General features: G+C 45.8%; 1 protein-coding gene across 2 annotated transcripts in view; it reads left to right on the top strand.

The window, feature by feature from the left end:
* enpp6 (ectonucleotide pyrophosphatase/phosphodiesterase 6) overlaps nucleotides 1-18,739 on the top strand; it is a 111,014-nt gene that overhangs the window by 52,204 nt on the left and 40,071 nt on the right. For both annotated transcript variants that reach the window (XM_072515863.1, XM_072515862.1), the window contains one exon: nucleotides 15,997-16,138. In XM_072515863.1, coding sequence (XP_072371964.1) covers nucleotides 15,997-16,138 — 142 coding nt within the window. The remainder of the gene's footprint in view (nucleotides 1-15,996; nucleotides 16,139-18,739) is intronic.

Below are 18,739 nucleotides of genomic sequence, written 5' to 3'. Positions count from 1 at the left end.
CCCCAGTCCAACACCGGCATCTCCACATCATGGCCTTTAATTTGGAATCACTCTACTTTAATTCTATCAATCTCTTTGAGCTAAACACATTTGTTAGAGTTGATAGAGTTTTTCGAGGAGGTCACTAAGATGATTGATGCAGGTAGGGCAGTGGATGTTGTCTATATGGACTTCAGTAAGGCCTTTGACAAGGTCCCTCATGGTAGACTAGTACAAAAGGTGAAGTCACACGGGATCAGTGGTGAGCTGGCAAGGTGGATACAGAACTGGCTAGGTCATAGAAGGCAGAGAGTAGCAATGGAAGGATGCTTTTCTAATTGGAGGGCTGTGACCAGTGGTGTTCCAAAGGGATCAGTGCTGGGACCTTTGCTGTTTGTAGTATATATAAATGATTTGGAGGAAAATGTAACTGGTCTGATTAGTAAGTTTGCAGACGACACAAAGGTTGGTGGAATTGCGGATAGCGATGAGGACTGTCAGAGGATACAGCAGGATTTAGATTGTTTGGAGACTTGGGCGGAGAGATGGCAGATGGAGTTTAATCCGGACAAATGTGAAGTAATGCATTTTGGAAGGTCTAATGCAGGTAGGGAATATACAGTGAATGGTAGAACCCTCGAGTATTGAAAGTCAAACAGATCTAGGAGTACAGGTCCACAGTTCACTGAAAGGGGCAACACAGGTGGAGAAGGTAGTCAAGAGGCCATACGGCATGCTTGCCTTCATTGGCCGGGGCATTGAGTATAAGAATTGGCAAGTCATGTTGCAGCTGTATAGAACCTTAGTTAGGCCACACTTGGAGTATAGTGTTCAATTCTGGTCGCCACACTACCAGAAGGATGTGGAGGCTTTAAAGAGGGTGCAGAAGAGATTTACCAGAATGTTGCCTGGTATGGAGGGCATTAGCTATGACGTGCGGTTGAATAAACTCGGTTTGTTCTCACTGGAACGAAGGAGGTTGAGGGGCGACCTGAAAAAGGTCTACAAAATTATGAGGGGCATAGACAGAGTGGATAGTCAGAGGCTTTTCCCCGGGGTAGAGGGGTCAATTACTAGGGGGCATAGGTTTAAGGTGAGAGGGGCAAGGTTTAGAGTAGATGTATGAGGCAAGTTTTTTACACAGAGGGTAGTGGGTGCCTGGAACTCGCTACCGGAGGAGGTGGTGGAAGCAGGGACGATAGTGACATTTAAGGGGCATCTTGACAAATACATGAATAGGATGGGAATAGAGGGATACGGACCCAGGAAGTGTAGAAGATTGTAGTTTAGTCGGGCAGCATGGTCGGCACGGGCTTGGAGGGCCGAAGGGCCTGTTCCTGTGCTGTACATTTCTTTGTTCTTTGTTTCTTTCCCGTTGTGTTTTCTATCTTCATTCAGCTTACTAAAGATAGTATCAGATAATCTTATCTCACTTTTCTCATACTGCGCACTTAACTCCTCTTTGTCTTTTCCCATCTTCTGTGCCTGTGATCCCGTCACCACAGAATCAGGAAACCCCCCAGGATGGCCCATTTGCAATTTTTCTGCAGCTTGATTTTCTACCACATTAAGCATCATTACTATTTGTGATCCAGCCATATAATTCATTCGAATGAATTGAATCCCTGCAACCACTTCTTCCACCTTCAAGCTGTTCCTTGCGTTTATTTTCATGAGGGTAATTCTTTTGTCTTGCTGTGAATACTGCTAACCAGAACCTTTCCCTTCAATATCCCTTCTGGACAACAAATATCTTTATCCCACAATGTCACTTACTCATGTATCTCTTCAAATTATAGTATCTTTCCCCATTGTTGATTGTTATCACTAAGGAGGTAGTGATGGGCAAGCTAATGGGGCGAAAGGTAGACAAGTCTCCTGGCCCTGATGGAATGCATCCCAGAGTGCTAAAAGAGATGGCTAGAAAAATTGCAAATGCACTAGTGATAATTTACCAAAATTCTCTAGACTCTGGGGTGGTCCCGGCGGATTGGAAATTAGCAAACGTGACACCACTGTTTAAAAAAGGAGGTAGGCAGAAAGCGGGTAATTATAGGCCAGTTAGCTTAACTTCGGTAGTAGGGAAGATGCTGGAATCTATCATCAAGGAAGAAATAGCGAGGCATCTGGATGGAAATTGTCCCATTGGGCAGACAATGGATTCATAAAGGGCAGGTCGTGCCTAACTAATTTAGTGGAATTTTTTGAGGACATTACCAGTGCGGTAGATAACGGGGAGCCAATGGATGTGGCATATCTGGATTTCCAGAAAGCTTTTGACAAGGTGCCACACAAAAGGTTGCTGCATAAGATAAAGATGCATGGCATTAAGGGTAACGTAGTAGCATGGATAGAGGATTGGTTAATTAACAGAAAGCAAAGAGTGGGGATTAATGGGTGTTTCTCTGGTTGGCAATCAGTAGCTAGTGGTGTCCCTCAGGGATCAGTGTTGGGCCCACAATTGTTCCCAATTTACATAGATGATTTGGAGTTGGGGAGCAAGTGCAATGTGTCCAAGACGACACTGAGATGAGTGATAAAGCAAAAAGTGCAGAGGATACCGGAAGTCTGCAGAGGGATTTGGATAGGCTAAGTGAATGGGCTAGGGTCTGGCAGATGGAATACAATGTTGACAAATGTGAGGTTATCCATTTTGGTAGGAATAACAGCAAAAGGGATTAGAACATAGAACATAGAAAATACAGCACAGAACAGGCCCTTTGGCTCACGATGTTGTGCCGAACCTTTGTCCTAGATTAATCATAGATTATCATTGAATTTACAGTGCAGAAGGAGGCCATTCGGCCCTTTGAGTCTGCACCGGCTCTTGGAAAGAGCACCCTACCCAAACTCAACACCTCCACCCAACACCAAGGGCAATTTGGACATTAAGGGCAATTTATCATTGGCCAATTCACCTAACCCGCACATCTTTGGACTGTGGGAGGAAACCGGAGCACCCGGAGGAAACCCACGCAGACACGGGGAGGACGTGCAGACTCCGCACAGACAGTGACCCAAGCCGGAATCAAACCTGGGACCCTGGAGCTGTGAAGCAATTGTGCTATCCACAATGCTACCGTGCTGCCCTTGAGAACAAATAAATCTACACTATATAATTTTATCGTAATCCATGTACCTATCCAATAGCTGCTTGAAGGTCCCTAATGTTTCCGACTCAACTACTTCCACAGGCAGTGCATTCCATGCCCCCACTACTCTCTGGGTAAAGAACCTACCTCTGATATCCCTCCTATATCTTCCACCTATGTTAATTAGTGTTTAAATGATAAAATATTAAAACATGCTGCTGTGCAGAGAGACCTGGGCGTGCTCGTGCATGAGTTGCAAAAAGTTGGTTTACAGTAACAGGTGATTAAGAAGGCAAATGGAGTTTTGTTCTTCTTTGCTAGAGGGATGGAGTTTAAGACTAGGGAGGTTCTGCTGCAATTGTATAAGGTGTTAGTGAGGCCACACCTGGAGTATTGTGATCAGTTTTGGTCTCCTTACCTGAGAAAGGACGTACTGGCGCTGGAGGGTGTGCAGAGGAGATTCACTAGGTTAATCCCAGAGCTAAAGGGGTTGGATTACGAGGAGAGGTTGAGTAGACTAGGACTGTACTCGTTGGAATTTAGAAGGATGCGGGGGGAATCTTATAGAAACATATAAAGTTATGAAGGGATTAGATAGGATAGAGATGAGGGGAGGTTATTTCATCAAAAAGAGATACGGACCCCGGAAGTGCAGAAGATTTTAGCTTAGACGGGCAGCATGGTCGGCACAGGCTTGGAGGGCCGAAGGGCCTGTTTCTGTGCTCTACTTTTCTTTTTTCTTTGTTTTGTTCATTCAATATCGCTTTCTTCATTCACTGTATCATACTCCGAGACCTTTCCTCTGACAAAGACACAATAGACCTCACTAGCTCTACCGACAGGTTTACCCTGTAAGAGCAGCATCCAGAAACCTTGCCACCATTTTATTTGTCTTGCTATTTTCTCAAATTAATTCATGAATGCCTCGACACCCTTTTCATCAAATTTTGGGAGTGCCTGTACAAATCTAAACAGCTCCCCACTAGGCTCATATCTGGTTCTACGTCCTTCCTCACCCTGCTCTGGTGTCTCTGTTTTAACTTCCAGAATTTTAAGTTGAAATACTCTTTCTCCTTTTCCCCATCTTCCCTTGCTAATCTTTCCTATTTCTACGTCAAGTTTCCTTATTTCATTTTCCTTTTGAAAAGCTCCATCTTTGGGGGCGGCACGGTGGCACAGTGGTTAGCACAGCTGCCTACGGCACTGAGGACCCGGGATTGATCCTGGCCCGGGTCACTGTCCGTGTGGAGTTTACACATTCTCCCTGTGTCTGCGTGGGTCTCACCCCCACAACTCAAAGATGTGCAGGTTAGGTGGATGGGCCACGCTAAATTGCCCCTTAATTGGAAAAAAATAATTGGGGGCGTCATTCTCCGACCCCCGCCGGGTCGGAGAATGGCCGTTGGCCGCCGTGAATCCTGCCCCCGCCCCCGCCGAAGTCTCCGCTCCCGGAGATTGGGCGGGGGCGGGAATCGGGCCGCGCCGGTTGGCGGGACCCCCCCGCTGGATTCTCCGGCCTGGATGGGCCGAAGTCCCGCCCAGGAATTGCCTGTCCCGCCGGCGTAAATCAAACCTGGTATTTACCCGCAGGACCAGGCGGCGTGGGCGGGCTCCGGGGTCCTGGGGGGGCCGCGGGGCGATCTGACCCCGGGGGGTGCCCCCACGGTGGCCTGGCCCGCGATCGGGGCCCACCGATCCGCGGGCGGGCCTGTGCCGTGGGGGCACTCTTTCCCTTCCGCCTCCGCTACGGCCTCCACCATGGCGGAGGCGGAAGAGACTCTCCCCACTGCGCATGCGCGGGAAACTGACAGCGGCCGCTGACGCTCCCGCGCATGCGCCGCATTTCCGCGCCAGCTGGCGGGGAAACAAACGCCATTTCTGCCAGCTGGCGGGGCGGAAATCCCTCCGGCGTCGGCCTAGCCCCTCAATGTTGGGGCTAGGCCACCAAAGATGCGGAGCCTTCCGCACCTTTGGGCCGGCGCGATGCCCGTCTGATTGGCGCCGGCTTTGGCGCCAGTCGGCGGACATCCCGCCGTTGGGGGAGAATTTCGCCCAAGAAAAGAAAAGTTGTATCTCTTTCTTTTTCCTTTCTTTTCTTTTCGTTTGGTTTTACTGCATCTCTAGTTCACGATTTTTCATTTCCATTTCTTTTTCTTTTTACTGCATATCTAATTTCTTCATTCCTATTTCGTTCTGTTCATCTTTTTCCTGCATTTCTAATTGCTTCACTTGTAATTAAATTTTAGTAATTAAATCTCCTCACTTTTCAAAATACTTTGGGCTGTATTCTCCGATTTTGAGGTTATGTCTGGAACATGTGTCTAGTCTTACGACCAAAAAGTCGGCGGTGCCCCCGCACGATGCTCTGCCCAGTGGAGGGCTAACAGCCGCATCATGTAAAACCCCCAGCTTCACCTGCCGATACAGATGGAGAATTGTCGGGTCGGTGACCACGCATGCGCACGACGGTGACCTGCCAGATGATGCCCCCTTGTAACCCCCATCACAACCCTCCAATCCTCGACGAAGCCCCCCCGGCCAGTGGATCAGCTCCCCCCTCCACCCGACTGTGGCGGCGCAGGACACAGTCCGCAGCCGCCACGGGAGGTCCCCGAAAACTGTGAGCACACGCGACCGACGCTGTCGGGAAGTTGGCCCATCAGAGGTGGAGCATTGGGGGAGGGCCTCAGGTGTCGCCCTGAGGCCGTCCCAACGGCGTGCGGTGTACTCAGTGATGATGCCGTTTTTGAGGGGGCGGAGCATACAAAAACGCGCCGCCCCCGATTTTGGCATAAAACGGATTCTCCGGCCAATCACCGAACACGATTTTGGTGTCGGCAATCGGAGAATCCCGCCCTTGGTCTATATGACAACTCTTCTACATTTAAATGCTTCGCTATTCTTTCAATTACCTCAGCTTTATTAATCCTAGTAGGTAATCCTAATTTTAATATGTTAACCAATTCCATCAATTTAACTTTAGTAAACTTCTCAGACTTTCCATGGTTATATTGTTTACTCCCAAACATGTCTTAGCCATGGCTAGAGTCATGTTTCAGCCACCTTAATTTTAATCATACACCTCCTGACTTAATTCCACACTTTCCTCACTCTCCAATAATTCTGGAAAAAGATTTTGAGATCTTTGGATTGGATTTGTTTATTGTCATTAAATGGGGCTGGTTTAGCACACTGGGCTAAATCGCTGGCTTTTAAAGCAGACCAAGGCAGGCCAGCATCACGTTTCAATTCCCGTACCAGCCTCCCCGAACAGGCGCTGGAATGTGGCGACTAGGGGCTTTTCACAGTAACTTCATTTGAAGCCTACTTGTGACAATAAGCGATTTTCATTTCATTTCACATGAAAAGGAAATAAAAGAAAATACATAATAGGGCAACACAACATATACAATGTAACTACATAAGCACTGGCATCGGATGAAGCATACAGGGTGTAGTGTTAATGAGGTCACTCCATAAGAGGGTCATTTAGGAGTCTGGTGACAGTGGGGAAGAAGCTGTTTTTGAGTCTGTTCGTGCGTGTTCTCAGACTTCTGTATCTCCTGCCCGATGGAAGAAGTTGGAAGAGTGAGTAAGCCGGGTGGGAGGGATCTTTGATTATACTGCCCGCTTTTCCCAGGCAGCGGGAGGTGTAGATGGAGTCAATGGATGGGAGGCAGGTTCATGTGATGGACTGGGCGGTGTTCACGACTCTCTGAAGTTTCTTGCGGTCCTGGGCCGAGCAGTTGCCATACCAGGCTGTGATGCAGCCCGATAGGATGCTTTCTATGGTGCATCTGTAAAAGTTGGTAAGGGTTAATGTGTACATGCCGAATTTCCTTAGTTTCCTGAGGAAGTATAGGCGCTGTTGTGCTTTCTTGGTGGTAGCGTCGACGTGGGTGGACCAGGACAGATTTTTGGAGATGTGCACCCGTAGGAATTTGAAACTGCTAACCATCTCCACCTCGGCCTCGTTGATACTGACAGAGGTGTGGCCAGTACTTTGCTTCCTGAAGTCAATTACCAGCTCTTTAATTTTGCTGGCATTGAGGGATAGATTGTTGTCGCTGCACCACTCCACTAGGTTCTCCATCTCCCTCCTGTATTCTGACTTGTCTTTATTCGAGATCTGGCCCACTATGGTCGTATCGTCAGCAAACTTGTAGATGGAGTTGGAACCACATTTTGCCAAGCAGTCGTGTGTGTACAGGGAGTAGAGTAGGGGGCTAAGTATGCAGGTTGCGGGGCCCCGGTGTTGAGAACTATTGTGGAGGAGGTGTTGTTGTTCATTCTTACTGATTGTGGTCTGTTGGTCAGAAAACCGAGGATCCAGTTGCAGAGTGGGGAGCCAAGTCCTAGGTTTTGGAGCTTTGATATGAGCTTGGCTGGGATTATGGTGTTGAAGGCGGAGCTGTAGTCAATAAATAGGAGTCTGATGTAGGAATCCTTGTTTTCGAGATGCTCTTGGGATGAGTGTAGGGCCAGGGAAAGGGCGTCTGATGTGGACCGGTTGCAGCAGTGTGCGAATTGCAGTGGATCAAGGCGTTCTGGGAGTATGGGGGTGATGCGCTTAATGATCAACCTCTCGAAGCACTGCATTATGACTGGGCCACTGGACGATAGTCATTGAGGCACGTTGCCTGGTTCTTCTTTGGTACCGGTATGATGGTGGTCTTCTTGAAGCAGGTGCGGACCTCGGAGTGGAGTAGGAACAGGTTAAAGATGTCAGCGAATATCTCTGCCAGCTGGTCCGCGCAGGCTCTGAGTGCACGACCAGGGATCCCGTCCGGGCCCGTCGCTTTCCGAGGGTTCACTTTCAGGAAGGCCGATCTGACTTCGGAAGCTGTGATGGTGGGTATAGGTGAATTATGGGCTGCTGGGGCACTTGACAGCGGATTGTTGGTTACCTGCTCGAACCGAGCATAGAATGCATTGAGTTCATCGGGGAGGGGTGCGCTGCTGCCAGAGATACTGTTCGCTTTGAAGCCCTTTATGTTGTTTAGTCCTTGCCACAACCGCCGAGAGTCTGTCTGTGACTCTAGCTTGATTTGATATTTTCTCTTGGCATCTCAGATGGCTTTGCGGAGGTCATACCTGGATTTCTTGTACAGGTCAGGATCATCTGTCTTGAACGCCTCACATCTGTCCTTCAGTAGGGAGTCAATCTCGCGATTGAGCCATGGTTTCCGGTTGGGGAACGTACGTACTGCTTTCTTTGGCATGCAGTCGTCCACACATTTGCTGATGAAGTCTGTGAAGGTGGTGGCATACTCATTTAAGTTGGTCGCTGAGTTCTTAAATATGGACCAGTCCACTGTCTCTAAGCAGTCACATAAGAACTCCTCTGTCTCCTTGGACCAGCACTGCACAACCTTCTTAGCTGGATTCTCCCGCTTGAGTTTGGCCCTAGACTGCCCCAATAACTTACAGGCACCAGATTTGTAAGTAAAAACACAATAACTGTTAATTTACAACAAGAAAATAATTAAAACATGCAATAATTAAACTAGAAATATGGCCTGCTAAACTATTACTTTTCACTTTGACCATCCCACCCTCTACCCGGAACACAACAAGACAGGCACACACACAGGAAGGAAAAGGGGTAAAATTACAGCGATTAAATATGGGATCAGAGAGTTGGGTTCTTATTCTGTTGTTGAAATCTTTATAGTCGGCTATCTTCTCAGGACGAGGAGTGTTGAAAATCACCAGTTGGATTGGATCTTCCTGCAGGTTTAACTGGCTGTGGAGAGAAAGAGAAAGGCCTTTTCTTCAGGACCTTCGGGAAGTCCTCAGGATAGAGAGGAAAATGAGACCTGTGGCTCTTCAAGCATCTTAATCAAAAAAAATTCACTTCCCTCTACAAAATGGAGCCTGTCTGATTTCGGCAGAACATTCCGGAACTCATCACTAATCATCGTCGAGAGCTGGTCAAATCCCGGGAAATCAAAGTAGCCAACTCCTTCGCCTCCGTCGCATTTGTTCCGATGATGCTACTTTCCAAAATTGTGCTTCAAAAATGTGTTCCTTCTTCCTCGACCGTGATTTCCCACCTACAGTTGTGGACAGGGCCCTCAACAGTGTGCGGTCCATCTCCCGCACCACTACCCTCACCCCCTCCACTCCCTCCCAGAACAAGAATAGAGTCCCCCTCGTTCTCACATTTCATCCCACCAGCCTCTGTATGCAAAGCATAATCCTCCGCCATTTTCGCCAACTCCAGTGTGACGCCACCACCAAACACATCTTCCCTTCACTCCCTCTGTCAGCATTCGCAGAGACCGTTCCCTCCGAGACAATCTAGTCCACTCCTCCACCATACGCAGTACCTCTCCCATCACCCATGGCACCTTCCCATGCAATCACAGAAGGTGTAACACCTGCCCCTTTACCTCTTCCATGCGAAACATCCCAGGCCCAAAACACTCATTCCAGGTTAAGCAGCGTTTCACTTGCATCTCTTCCAATTTAGTCTACTGCATTCGCTGCTCCCAATGTGGTCTCCTCTATATCGGAGAGACCAAACGCAGACTGGGTTATCGCTTTGCTGAGCATCCTCGGTCTGTGCGGATTCAGGACCCTGACCTTCCTGTTGCTTGCCATTTTAACAAAAGACCCTGCTCCCATGCCCACATGTCTGTTCTTGGCCTGCTGCAATGTTCCAGTGAAGCGCAACGCAAACTGGAGGAACAACATCTCATCTTCCTGTTAGGCACGCTAACCTTCCGGCCTGAACATCGAATTCAACAACTTCAGATGACCAGCCCCACCTCGACCCATTTGTTTTCATTTCATTTTAACTGTCTTTTACCATTTCTTTCTTTCTTAATATACATTTAATTTTTCACCTCAATCTTATCCACCTTTCCTGCACCTTTCTCCTCCCCTCGCCCCACACCTACAGTTCATCCTCTGATGTTAGTTTTCCTGCTGTTTGACCTTTTACATCTTTTGTCCTCTCTTGGGACTGCCATTCGCACTCTTTCCCCTTGGTGTCTGTGGCTATTAGCACCCAGTTTCTCTGGGTTTCTGTGGCTGTGACTCATCTTTCATTCTCACTCCACAGTATAAATATTTCCCACTTTCTCTGTCTGTTAGCTTTGACAAAGAGTCATCGGACTCGAAACGTTAGCTCTTTTCTCTCCCTACAGATGCTGCCAGACTTGCTGAGATTTTCCAGCAGTTTCTCTTTTGTTTCAGATTTCAGCATCTGCAGTAATTTGCTTTTAATCAAAGTAGCCAATTGGCTGTCAGCCAAGCCCATCAAAACAAAACCTCACTGGACCAAACCAAATAGCACAACTCACCGGGGATGTCTTGAGGTCAGACCAAATAGTGGGGGGGAGGGGCGGAGGGCTGTTTTGTTTAACAATTTAAAATGCAGTACATCTTAAAGGCATAAACTTCAGCAACTGTCCAGGCACAAAAGGTATAATAGCAAAGAATAACAGAAAAATAAAGGGAATACACGAGGGAAACCAGGTTTAATTAGGAAGATCCTTGCATACCTTGCCTCCTAGAAGAATGAAACATCAGGACACAGGCATTTCATTACAAGGTATGTAAGACATACAATACCAACACAAAATCAAGTCCTTCTCCAGCACAAGAGTTTGAGTAGCCTGTGTCTCTTAAAATTGTTATGGGTTTGACTACTTCTGTCGAGGAAAATGGTGTCACTTTCCCCTTAGTCACAAAACCGATATATCTCTCATTCACCTCATTCATCACATCTGCACTCACAGCCGTGTTCACCTCAGATCTCCTGAGTCCAGCTACAGTCTTGCCATAGTATTCTTCACTTTCACTCCCTTTTCGGAATCCTCCCTATGAACCCCCACAAATTCCATGGGTCTTCCTTGTAGCTTCCAACATGCTGAATGAATAAGTTCCACCTTCTTGCAATGGTAATTCCATCGGTTTCCAAGTCTCACTTCCATCCCCACTGCCTTCCTTTCTGGTCTGAGGAGGTGATCTCGGGTCCTTCCCAGCTATCCATTCTAAACCTGGGGTACCTGCCATCCTCTCACTCTCCCACTTATCCTTTTCAAAATTATGGGGGTGATGGAACAAAGGTTTAAATTTATGGATTAGCTCATAATCGGCGGCCATAATTGCTGCTTGCCTTGCAGTGTGTACCCTCTGATCTTCAACATGGGATCTTATTATAAAAGGTAAGGAATTCTTAAACTCCTCTAAGGGAATGACCTGTCGTAGAGCCTAATAGGTCGTCTCAACTCCCAATGCTCGTACCCATCTATTTAAATTGTTCCGCTTAACCCTTTCAAATTCTATCCTGGCAGGGTTCTAAAATCTGAAATTTTTACCTATATGCCTTAGGAACCAAATCATATGCATCTAGGTCAGCCTTTTTCACCGTCTCATAATCCTTAGACTCCTGCTCTGACAAGGCGGCATAAGCTTCCTGTGCCCGCCCCATCAATTTACTCTGCAGGGGTAATGTCTTCTTCTCTTTTGGCCTCTCCATTGGGATTGGGATTTTCTCGAAAGCCCTAAAGAGCATTTGGAAAGCCTGTATGAATTTAACCACCACTGAGTTCCGTTGTAGGACTAAGCTCCCATCTACATTCTGGCAATTTTCCACTCCTTTCCAGTACCCTAAGCTGGAAATCTCTTTCCTTTTCTTTTTCCCTTTCTTCTCTCTCCATTGTCTTTTATTTTATCTCTAATTCTTTCTGCTTCATCTCCATTTCTGTTCTTTTTAATAGGGGAGTTAGTGGCGTAGTGGTATTGACAAGTTATCCATAGAACTAGGGGAATAATGTTCTGGGGACCAGAGTTCGAATCCCACCATGGCAGATGGTAAATTTGAATTCAATAAAAATCTGGAATTAAAGGTCTAATGATAACCAAGAAACCATTGTCGATTGTTGTAAAAACCCATCTGGTTCACTAATGTCCTTTAGCGAAGGAAATCTGTCGTCCTTACCTGGTCTGGTCTACATGTGACTCCAGAGCCACAGCAATGTGGTTGACTCTTAAAGGTCCTCAGAAATAGGCAATAAATGCTGGCCCAGCCAGCGATGCCCACATCCCATGAATGAATTTTTTAAAAATCCCTTTTATGCTCTAACTTTAACCAAACTCTCTCCAGCTCCATTTCCCCACCAGAAGACATCCCTGATGCTGCACTATCTCTTCGGCACCCCTGTGCCCCTAGCACCTCTATCCAATTTATATGTTTAGCACTTGCTTCAAATAACTCTGCCTTCATAGCTTTAGTTGGTATAAGCAGTTTTAATTTCCCTGCTCATTCAATTAGCCGGTCTTTACGGAACCCCGCCAAATAATCCAGTGTTAAGTCTTCCACCTGGAGAAAATGCTTAGCAGTTTCCAGAGGCATCCTGTTATATCGCTACAAACCTGGCACAGAAGGTATAATAGAAAAGAATAACAGAAAACTAAAGGGAATACATGAGGCAAAGCAGGTTTAAAAAGGAGGATTCTTACACAAAAAGGACTATACATTAATTACACCGATGTGTACACACAGTATTACATGAAGTTACCCTTTGGTTCCCAACTATTTACGTTTCCTGAACTCTGAGATGCCCCTTGTTCCCAAAAAACTTTCAGTATTATATAACTCTATGAGATAAATCCAACAGATAATTACCACACACAGGTTATTTGGCCAGATTTGGAAAAACTGTCTTCTGTTTCAGTGAAAGCAAAATCTTCCCAGTTTGGCTTCTGGATCTAAACCAGCTGCCGGTTTAGCAATAACTTGTTTTCGGGACACTGTTTCTGCAGCTAAGTGTGGCTGTGATGGCAGCTGCTGCTGTATCCCTTTCTCCAGTTATTGTGCTATGGTTATATAATTCTTTCCCTTTGAAGTTACTCATCCTGTGGATCCGACGTTTAGCATATACGTGTCAATTTCCTTATCACTCCACTTTGAAGTTACCTCTTCTATATCCCAATGTTTCCCTCTAGTCACATAGGTAAACACTTGCTTTTCTCACATATTCGCATATCAAAATTCCTTCAGACAGCCGACTTTATCAACTTTCTTTTTAATTTTATTTTGTCCCAATTTCATTTTTTAAACCTTTAATTTTCCCCAGTTCTTAAGAGTCCCACATGGGAATGTTGCTCAATTCATTACAGAAGGTATGCCTCAATTGGAAGAAAAGTAATTAAAAAAAAAGATTATTTGAAGCGAGTGTCATGATTACACAAAACAACACTGCATTGCCAATGGGAATATTGGTCTTAATCTCCTAAGGAGCTTGCTAATGTCCCGCCACAACTCAATAATATCAGATTCCATGATGCACCCATGCCCATCATCATTGGCTATTTTCAGTGCTGCTAGGAACCCCTGCACTGATGGTGCATTTGGGGGGGGGGGGGGGGGAGGTGTACAATTGGTTAACCTTACTGCAGCACATGGAATGAACAAAAAGGAAAAGGAAAATTTCACAACAGCTTCCGAATGCAAATCTATGGCTTTCCCGATGCCAAATAATTATTTAGGCCCCACTTCTGCCAGCAGCAATTCATTTATATGGTAGCAGTGCTCGCATTGGGGAGGGGAAACAAATATGGGAGGCGTCAGTGAGATTTCCAATGGATTATGCGATCCCACCTGTTCTACTTTCTGCCAGGTTTGTGTGGAAGGGTGGATATGAAAGGTGTCCATGGGTTCTTCAACAAACCAAGTTTCACCCTCATTTATGACAAACTTAAATCCTGCGGAATTTCTGTAAAATAACATCCCTAACTGAGTCAATGTTGGGCTAAGCCTTGGAAATCAAATGTATTGATGGTTAAGAGCTGTTAACTGTTGTTTCAGAAACTGTGCAGAGTAACACTGATTGATTGGTTGATTGGCAAAGAACCATGATCATAAGCATTCACTCCCTCCACCACCGATGCACATTAGCAACAGTGTGTACCATCTACAAAGCGCCCTGAGCAACTTACAAAAGCTCCTTCGACGGCACCCTCCAAATCCATGACCTCTACCACCAAGAAGGAAAGGGGCGGCAGATGTGTGAAAACACCAGTGTCTGCAGGTTCCACTTCGAGCCCTACACCATCCTGACTTGGAATTATATCAGCGTTCCTTCACTGTTGTTGAGGCAAAGTCCTGGAATTCCCTCTCTAACAGCACTGGGGATGTACATACACCACATGGACCACAGCGGTTCAAGAAGGCAGATTACCAGCACCTTCTCAAGAGCAATTGGGGTCAGACAATAAAAGATGATCTAGCCAGCGACGCCCACATCCCATGAATTAATAAATAAATAAAGACACGGCAGTATAATCCCAAGAATGAAGAGCTACAGTAGGAATTGGGCAGAACACCCAAGGAGATTGAGATTCAGTAGTCCTAATGGTGGTTCTCTGTTCCACTATGCAATCAGGAGGCTCACTCCAAATATTCATTTTTAAAAATACTAGGAGGCTGTTAACAGGAACTTTAGGGCTCATGCAACCAGAATATGACTAATTGAAGGATTTAATAATTCCAAATCTAGAAATGACGAATTGCAAGTTATCTCAATAACCCAAGTTCAATGAACGCTGCCAAATTTATAAAAGAAATACTCTTGGACATATTCCTTTATGGATCTCGGTTACGTCAGAATTCCAACTGAGCCATGGCTAGATCGGGTCTGTGCCTTTCTCTATGCATTGTGAAACTCCCAGACGGACCTGTTGTTGCAGGCTGTAGGGTGTTTAAAAAATGTCTATGTGTAGGTCAGCCTATTCCTCCAATTCTTGAAGCATTTCCAATAACAAGTGCAGGGATCCTTTTTGTTGATTCTTTTATTTCCCATTTCTTTTACTTTGTCATCAGCATTTTTGATCCATGGATGTTGAATAACCTTTAAGCCGAGCAGAGGAAGTGAAGGGCTCAAAAGTTCCAAAATAATACACTGTGCGACTGGAAATATAGCTTTTTGAACAGCAGAACTCGGACGTTTTGACACCCGAGAGATCAGAGGAATTTGCTTGATTGACTGGCCGGTAGCCAACGAATTGGCCAAAAGCGATATTCTGGCTGATAACTAGTGACTGGGTCCTGCCTGTGTGGGGTGCTTTTCAGAGAACCAAGGAAGTGACCGTCAGATCCTGGACACTGAGAGGAGCAGTTGTGAGAGTCTCCCTCTCTTTCACCAGAGGTGCTGCATAGTTGCTATGCTCTGAACCTGCAGAGATGTTCTTGGGATGAATCGACTGAAAACCATCAGAGGCTGGTTTAGCACAGTGGGCTAAACAGCTGGCTTGTAATGCAGAACAATGCCAGCAGCGCGGGTTCAATTCCTATACCGGCCTCCCCGAACAGGCGCCGGAATGTGGCGACTAGGGGCTTTTCACAGTAGCTTCATTGAAGCCTACTTGTGACAATACGCTACTATTATTATTGCAGACTGAAAGCAAAAACGTCAAACTGATGGCCTAGATTGAAGAAAGGTGTACTGGAAGATGTCCATCTGAAACAAAGACTCCGATCCATTTGTTTTCATCATTATTTTACACCCTTCTTTCCCCTCTGTGTTTGTCTGTCTTGTGTGATGTAGAGGATGGGGCGAGTTAAAGAGGGAAGTTAGGAATTAGATAATAGTTAACCAATTGCATTTACTGCATGATTAAGTATTGTTATTGTTGTTAATAAAAATTGTGTTGAAATTTACAAACCTGGTGAACGTAGTTATTGGGCAGCCAAAGACTTTGGGTATTTTCTCAGAATTAACTGGTTAAGTTCAGTTGTGTTGCAACTCCGGGTCAAGTGGGATTGGGATTGACCATGCACTAGTCCAGGGTGGAGTAACACAAGTCATTTAAAATGTTGCAACGTCCCGAAAAATGACATAAAAATGTATGAATGGGAACTTGGATTTCACCGATTAAGGAATTGATTAACGGTCTTTTTTTCTCTGATTAGACAGGGGAAAGCAGAGATGGCCGCAGTGTACTATGAGCGTAATGATGTTGAAGGTCATCATTTTGGCCCTTGGTCAAAGCAGAGGAAAGAAGCCACCAAAGTATTGGATGACACTTTGAGAAAGATGAACATGAGAATTCAGGTGAGAAAAGTGCCAACTGTCAGTACTGTTTTATCAACAAAATTGTACTTCTGGCGGGATCCTCCTTTCTCCTTTGTGAGATAGTGCAAAATGGGGAATACTGAGGAAGCAGCCTATTTTGCATCCTGCTCCATGCCCTTTCTAATGACGCTGACATTTCTTTCAAGTTACCCATTTCATTCTATTGCATAAAACCAGTATTATCTTACCTGAGCACCCCACCCCAGTTTTACTTAACAGAGATTTGCTTGGAATGTTGAGTCGGCCGTGGCTTAACAAATAGAATTCTGAGTCTGAATTTTGTGGTTCAAGTTCCACATGAGAGACGTGAGCACAAAAACCCAGGCTGTCACTCCAGTGCAGTACTGCGATAGTGCTGGTTTTGAGATGCTCGGCCTCTCTGCTCAACATACAACTTTCTATGACACTCATTCAAAAAAAAAGCAGGGGAATTATCCCTGATGTCCTGACCAATATTTATCATTCAATCAACTTCACTAAAAAACAGATTATCTGGCCTTTATCACATTGCTGCTGGTGGGAGCTTGATGTGCACATATTGGCTACCGCATTTCCTACATCACAACAGTGACTACACCTCAAAAGTCCTTAAATTGGCTGTAATGTGCTTTGGGATGTCCCGCGGTCTTGAAAGGTGCTACTCAAGTGCAAATCTTTTGTTTCTTTTAATTCCTCAGAGTAAAATATGTCAAGCTACATTTGATGACTAATCACAGATTTGCCATTAATTAGATATAGAATTACCTTTTTAATGCCAAAGAAGCTTTGAAGTGGAACTGTTTAAAATTAGTTTTGCACCATTTCCAGTTGTACTGCTGCCAACACAGAGTTGAAGCAGTGTGAGACTGGCCCCTTAATGTGGACCTGTGCTGCTTTCCAAGAAACAATCTACTGTCAGTTTGAAGATGTTATTCCTTAGTGTCCAATGTAAACTGATTTCTTGTGCGCATTGTTAGGATCTCCATAGATAATGATATAATTTTAAAACAAATTTGAGCTTCCATTTAATAGCTGAAGGAGTGACACGGCAAGATATATTTTACTGTAACAAATGACTAAAAGGACCATTGACTAAACACTACTTTCTTTTTGTTGGCAACATATACTTTAAACTACCGACAGGAACATTCTCTTTTATACATGTTACAATGGAATTGCAGTCCTTACAGCTAGCAGTGCAGTGTTATAACCGGCTTCTAATGGGTTCCCCATAAATAGAACATAAAACAGAATCCCTACAGCACAGCCATTCAGCCCATCATGTCTGCACCGTCCTTTCTAAAGAGCTTCCTACCTAGGCTCAATCCCCCACTCTCCCCGTAACCCCACCAAACCATTGGACACTAAGGGGCAATTTAACATGGCCAATTCACCTAACCCACACATCTGTAGACTGTGGGAGGAAACTGGAGCACCCAGAGGAAACCCATGCAGATACTGGGAGAATGTGCAAACTCCACACAGACAGTCACCCGAGGATGGAATCGAACCCAGGTCTGGCACTGTGATGCAGCAGTGCTAACCACAGTGCCACTCAAGAAGGAGGCCATTCAGCCCAGTGAGTCTGCACCGAGCACTCTTAACTGATTCACTGATTTATAGGGAGGTATGTAATCTTATCTCAAAAATGACATCTTCTGTCCTCTTCCCCATGGCAATGTGAAACATATTAGTCTCGATATAGGTAAAAATGCTAATTAGTCATCTTTGCCCTCATCTGCCTTTCATTTTAGAAGCAAATGAATAATTTATAGTGTAGCTATTTACAACCCACCAGCTACAACACCTTTCTGGCACATAGGAGACACATGAGACTGGATTTTATGACCCTTGCACTGGCATTTATAAAAGCAGATGGCTCATAAAATAAAGTGGGTGCCCTACCCAAGCCTTCCCACTTACCCTGACCTGTCTACCATATTCTGGTCAGCAGGGAAGGTATCATGCAGCCCACTTACCTGTCGCCCTTATGAGGCCTTTACGTGACCAGCTAATGTCTACTTAAAGGCCTCATTCTGTCTCTGCTGCAATTGGTAGAGTAAATGTATGAATTCACAGAATCATTGCATGGTCATGATACAGATGGAGATTATTTGGCACATCATTTCCATGCTGTCTCTCTGAAAAGTCATTCTCTGATCCTTTCCACTGTGCGACAGAGAATGCGGAGGCAAGGCGGGTAACCGGGTAGCTTCTACTGTTTGGGCTACTGTTGAGCAAGTTGGGGAGTCTCCTTTTGGTGGATTCTATGTGTCCATAAGAAGGACCCTTCACAAGTTGTTCTCTCTGCCTTTATCTTCTGCCCCCCCGTCCTCCGCCCCAAGGCTTCTCTAACCCAGCTCACCAACCCCCTTATTCCGCCCCCCCCCCTCACTGGGTTCTCCCAGCCAGACACGTCGGGGCTTCACGACCCTTCCTCTTGGCTCCCAGCAATGGGCATCGCTTGATTTGGACTGCTGGGACTACAGAGGTACGAACCAATCAGATTGGCCAGCAGGACTACCTAGGGTGGGCGTTCTTCCTAGATTGGGGGGTTAGGGTGGGGCAGTCCCACTCTGAATCAATGAAGGCTGTTCCCCG

The sequence above is a fragment of the Scyliorhinus torazame genome, chromosome 9 (genome assembly GCF_047496885.1).
Source record: "Scyliorhinus torazame isolate Kashiwa2021f chromosome 9, sScyTor2.1, whole genome shotgun sequence".
Taxonomy (NCBI): Eukaryota; Metazoa; Chordata; class Chondrichthyes; order Carcharhiniformes; family Scyliorhinidae; genus Scyliorhinus; species Scyliorhinus torazame.
The sequence above is the reverse complement of the archived record's forward strand: the minus strand, read 5'-3'. Positions and strand labels throughout refer to the sequence as shown.